Source organism: Odontomachus brunneus, unplaced genomic scaffold, assembly GCF_010583005.1.
Source record: "Odontomachus brunneus isolate Ranch 3 - 2012 unplaced genomic scaffold, Obru_v1 Obru_scaffold_177, whole genome shotgun sequence".
Taxonomy (NCBI): domain Eukaryota; kingdom Metazoa; phylum Arthropoda; class Insecta; order Hymenoptera; family Formicidae; genus Odontomachus; species Odontomachus brunneus.
Window position 1 is genome coordinate 516,909 of NW_022639627.1, and position 5,626 is coordinate 522,534.

Here is a 5,626-nt window from a genome sequence, read left to right on the forward strand (position 1 = left end):
ATATATATATATATATATATATATATATATATATATATATATATATATACCGATACAAAAATATCTTTAATACGATACAAATTGTCGCCATGGTGTGCATCCACGTATATGCACTCAATGTCGTAACAAATGCATTCGCAAGTGCATATTGCATTTCATTAGAGTGCGTGCATACGTAAAAAAAACGCACAATTCCAGGGTTACGCGACTGTGCGGTTCGTTACGTGATATTGCAGCATTGCATGGCGCGTCGTCGGCGTGAAAAAAACCTAATCGCATATTTCGGAGCAGCGCTCTTGCGGAAAAATAGCCGACGTGCTACCAGTTTTTTTCCGAAACCGCTGCGAGCGAGTGAACGAGCGAGCAGTCCTAAAAAAAAACGTCGTTTATTATACAACTCGTTCTTTTCAACGAGACGAAATGACACGCTTTACGAGACGTTCTTAGTCCGGAGTGTTTCTAAAAATGGTGCTGTCTCATCACACCTGTCTTATTATTCTGACGATATTATTACGCCGTACAGATTAGACGTTAAAAAGCGGCCGTAAAAGAAAACGATTTCCGATCTTCGATCGTTACCTGTGTACGATACACGTGGCTAATCTCTTCGCAGAAAACACATAAGAGATCCAAAATCGCCCAAAATATGTCTAGAATGTCCTGAAAACATCCAAGATTATCTTAGGATGTTTTGTGCTATTCATACGGAAAAAACAAATATCGCAACTAATAATGGTTTTGAAAATATATTCGTTGCTGTAACTAAAATTTTGCTATTGTAACTAAAACTTTCGTTATTACATCGCTTTCACAGGTAAATATCTACACATGGAAAAACATTATTCTGTTGCTGAGAAAAGCGATTACTCAGTTTATTTTCCTTCTTTTAAGTGATGGTTATTTTCAATAAAAAATATTTTTTTGACAATAGTTTCAAAATATATTCGTCATAAATTTTGGAAAAGTTTATTATCATTATCATGTACTCTAAAAAATTTATTCTTTTTTATTAAGAATATTGTAAAGCTTTATCAAAAGGAAAAAATTTGTTTCAACTCTGTACAGCAAGCAAAATGAATTTTACCTTTAATTTAATATTCTTCATTCCATGATCACGCGTATCCAATAGGAAAACATATTTTTTCCTGAGAATTACTAAAGAAAGAATTCTTCTGCTGAAAAACTCATCGAGGAAAAGTATCGTCACCATTAATCAGCCGACTGTATATAGCAGTGCAAAAGAAATTTTTCACGCATATACAATTTAGTGACCTACTACTGTTTTTATTTGAATAATTTTTTTTATTTTCGATGCAGTTCAGAACGCAACTTAACTTTTGAGAATTAATCAAAAGATAGTTCTCTTAGGGCCGATTTTTTCAAAAATCGATGCGTAAGCTAACAGTTAAATCATGTGTGTCTCTTTTTGTTTTCCCTCCAAATTAGACAACGACATATGATTCAACTGTTTGTTAGCTTACCAAGAGGTTGGGAAAATCGGCTGACCATACGCCGATATTTCATCCAACAGCGCACGTCTGTCGTGTCGTTTGACAGCGTTTATCATCTCGCATTTCACGCCGAATGATACACGGTGGATTCGGTCGGCGCGTCGACGGGAGGAACCATCGACGCAACGTACAGCTTGTAGTCGAGTGCAGTACCGAGAACGTGCAGTACGCCGGTATTTCTTCTTTTTTTTTTTTTTTCGAAGCTGTACAGGGACGCACGGCGTTTCTCTCGTTCTCGTGCCCCCTCTCCCTCTCGTTCTTTTTCTCCTGCAAGCCGGCTCGCGTTCGCTCTTTCTCCCTCCTTCCCTCTTTCCCGTCTGTCTCACGGCATTTCAACCGGGAAACAGCTGATCGTCGCCCCTTTAATCGTCTCGTCGAGCCGTCGTCGTGCAAGGTGAGTCGCTCAGGATGGCTGAGCCATCTCGAATTCAACGTGTACGAGTCGCGATCGGCGCGTGTGGGCGCTCCGGCGCGTTCGAACGAGAGCTCAGAGCGCCGGTGCTCGGCGCGACCTTTGTAGGTTAGGAAGGGCTTCTTCCGACCGCTCAGCCTCGCGCGCGAACGGCTGCACGGGACGCGCAATGGCCGCCCTTCTCAAGACGCGTCCGAATTCCCCAATGGGAACTCGAACGGATCCTCTCCCGTCGTGACCCGCCATTCCCCGCGTCGAGCGCTTTCGAGCCCGAGACGAGATTGTCGCGACGAGCATCGGCCGTAGATCGATTAGTTGCATATTATGTGTCATTGTTCACTCACCGATGAAACTTCGTTCGCCGAAAGCAACGCACGATATATCCTACTGTGGCCGCCATGTTCGCGACTTGTCCGAATTTCATCGTTCCGTGAGTCGCGCCTCGAAGACGACGCCTGCTCATATTCACGTGGCCGTCGCTGTTTCCCCGGGGGATGTTCCTGCAAACAGGCGCGGCGTTAATTACGCGACACTCCGCGTTCGCGCGAACAAAAAGCCCGGCGTGCCGACGCGAGTGCCGGCGTTCGAACCGCGCGGTGGAAGGCGCCATGGCGGTTGACTGGAGAACCTCATAGGGAGAGAGCGGCAAATTCGGTCACGTGATCGGATCTCCTCTGATTGGCCCTGGACGCCACAGTGTAGGCATATATATATATATATATATATAGGGATAAAGAAGAAAAGCTTGCTCGCGCGCTGTACCGATCGATCTCCGTGAGTAATATGTATTGTTAGGGCCTGAGCACAAAGATTGTCGCAATTGTTTCCGACAGTATCGTAGACGTAAGTCGATGTCGGAAGTCAACGCACAAGGATTGACGTAAACCCCTTATAGAAATATCATACTAAGAATCATTGATAATTACTTATTATCCAGTATTTTTAATACTGAAGGTATTAGTATGATATTCTATAAGGGACACATGCTGCATAAATTGTGTCGTTTAATCATATTTGATACAGCATACGTCTACGCCAATCCTTGTGCGTTGACTTCCGACACCGACGTACGTTTACGACACTGTCGAAAACGATTGCGACAATCATTGTGTTCAGGCCCTTAGCCTATTATCTATTTAGAAGAGATGTGTACTTGAATTGGATGGCCTAACACATTTTAAAAGAACTCTTCTAATCTGTCGGCATGACAACTAATCTCAACTTTGACCTAGCTTTCCTTACCAATTCCTATACATGTGAACATAAAAGTCTGGTGCCTAAGCCAATTAGAGATTTCGTCACGTGATGCCATTCTCTCCCTACGAAAAAGATGGCATACAGAAAAACATAAATTTTCGTATAAAACTTTCGGTATAAAACTTTTGACTATATAATCAAGAATTGCTAGCTGCGCTTACCCTTCCCTGCAGTAAAATGTCTACAGCGCCGCCACTACTAAATAACGGCCGTTATCTAAACTATCTTCATACTTTTATATCTGTTTTACCTACGTTGTTTTGTTGGTAATCAAGAATTATTAATTATTAATCGGCTGATTATTCCAATGGAATTGACCAATCGCATTTCTCGTAAAATTAGAGAATTAATCGTTAGAATTGCGATTGGTCAATTCCGTTGAAATAACCAGCCGGTTAAGTTAACCAAAGTTCGTAGAAACGGGCATGAATAATATTGCAAAATTCACGATCACGAAAGAAACAATCGTCAGGTGAAGCAAGAATAAACATACGGCGATAGTTCTCTCAGAAAGGCTGTCGTTTGGCGCTGTAGATGTCTGCAGAAGTTTAAAATCGCAGCCAGCAGTCCATAAGTTATATAGTCTAAAGATGAGACGTCACCCATCTATTCGAGACTCTCTACTTAATCGCTGGCGTCGGTGTTCCGGCGCTGTGCGCGGCGCAGGCGCACGACGCCGGCGATGGTGGACGGAAATTCGTGAGTCGGCAATGGCCGCCGCTGTGTTATCTATACGCGCAACGGAGCGTGGTGCTCTCGCCGAACGCTCCGGCAGCTAGTGCACGGACGCGGGCACGTCGTCGACGGTTGATATCAGTCTCACGTGGTCGCACGCGCGAGAAATGGGCTCGAAGAAGCACAAAAAACACAAACGCGAGAGGCACGAAGGTGAGGAACGGACGAAAACACTCGCCGCGGCGAGTGTACCGTCATTTTTCGCGTTCAGCGGGGACCCGTGCCGTACGCCTTTTCACGGTTCTCCCGATATTCACGGCTCGCGATTTGTTTCACCTCGCGCGACTAGCCGCCTCGTATTTCTCCTCCTCCCTCTGCTCTGTCATTCGTTCGTTCATTCGGTCCGCCGACAGTCGCCGAACGGAGCGTCTAAACGAACGGTCACGATAAATCTCTGTCAAAAACGGTTCGCTCAGAGAGTTGGCTCACTGCCCCCGAGGAAAAGTGATCGCAAGTTGAATGTGTGACGCGTTAGATTCGTAAAAGGCTCGTTACGTCGCGCCGAGCCGAACCAAGTTTGTACATCTTGTATGTCGATTGTAAACAAGGATCCGAATGAAAAGGTGGACGCTCCAGAGCGAGGGGAGAGAAATGCCGAGGCTGCCGCGCGTCTCACTTCGTGAAAGTAGCTCGCGCCGTGAAGGCAACGGTCTCCTGCGACGCTTTCATTGGGATCCTTCTCCTCGTACTCATAGTTTAATGATGCACAGGGATTTTGACTACGTTTTCACCACGGGCAAACTGAGAGTGAGGTTGGAGTAGAAGTGAGGTGGATACGAAAGTATATACCGAGCGTTCCACAGCGACAGGTGCGACGTGGAAGTAAGTGACGAGTAACAACAGACACGGACTGGTTGCACGACAGAAGCCTAGTGCTGTGCTTCCAAGATTATACAGATGCCCCCACCCCGCCCCACCCCTTTCATTTTGGTTATCTGTTGTATTTGTTGAAGTGCAACAAGAGATCTCGGGAGACACTAAAGTCACACCTTCCCTTGTTACAACAGAGCGTATGCATAGGGCACAAGGTATATAGATTTGGACAGCTACAGATTACGATATAATATACCTGTTGCACTTCAATCATATGATTCCCCCCCCCCCTTTGCCCCCCAAAACCCCTTTGGCTGTTATGTATCGTGGCGTTGAGGGCCACACATCCGCTTTGCTTCGCCTCTTAGCGAGGTGTTTGTTCGATTTTAATGATTGCTCTCTCCCTGATCATTCCCGCCGATTAAGTGAGATTTAACGTGACAAGATGAACATTATTTTACTGCATATTTCTATTACAAGGTTTGTTTACTTTGAGTCGAGCTACTTCCATCTCGCTTCCAGTTTGTTGAATGTGAAAACAAGGTCACTATCCTGTAATAAAGTCATCTTTACATTAATGTCGGTACAACTTCCATTTCTCTTTCTTTCTCTCTCCTCTCTCTCTTTTTCTATCTACTTATATCTATCTATATATATATATATATATATATATATATATATATATATATATATATATATATATATATATATATATATATATATATATATATATATATATATATATATATATATATACAGATATATATATACACATCTGTATGTATCTATATATATGTACATTTCAATCTATCCATCTATATCTATCTATTCGTCTCTCTCTCTCTCTCTCTCTCTCTCTCTCTCTCTCTCTCTCTCTCTCTCTCTCTCGCACACACAC

General features: G+C 43.7%; 1 protein-coding gene across 4 annotated transcripts in view; it reads left to right on the forward strand.

The window, feature by feature from the left end:
* The first annotated feature begins 1,880 nt into the window (after positions 1–1,880).
* Positions 1,881–5,626, forward strand: part of LOC116851548 (bromodomain-containing protein 7) — a 7,135-nt gene continuing 3,389 nt past the window's right edge. Inside the window, exons 1-2 of one of the 4 annotated variants that reach the window (XM_032831057.1) lie at positions 3,869–4,068; positions 4,626–4,737. Coding sequence is in view for 2 of the 4 variants with exons in the window: in XM_032831054.1 (XP_032686945.1) it covers positions 4,023–4,068 (46 nt within the window). In the remaining 2 variants the exon portion in view is untranslated. Of the gene's footprint in view, positions 1,906–3,860; positions 4,069–4,625; positions 4,738–4,786; positions 4,944–5,626 lie in introns of those variants that run through there. The other 3 variants (XM_032831058.1, XM_032831054.1, XM_032831055.1) reach the window with 3 other exon arrangements.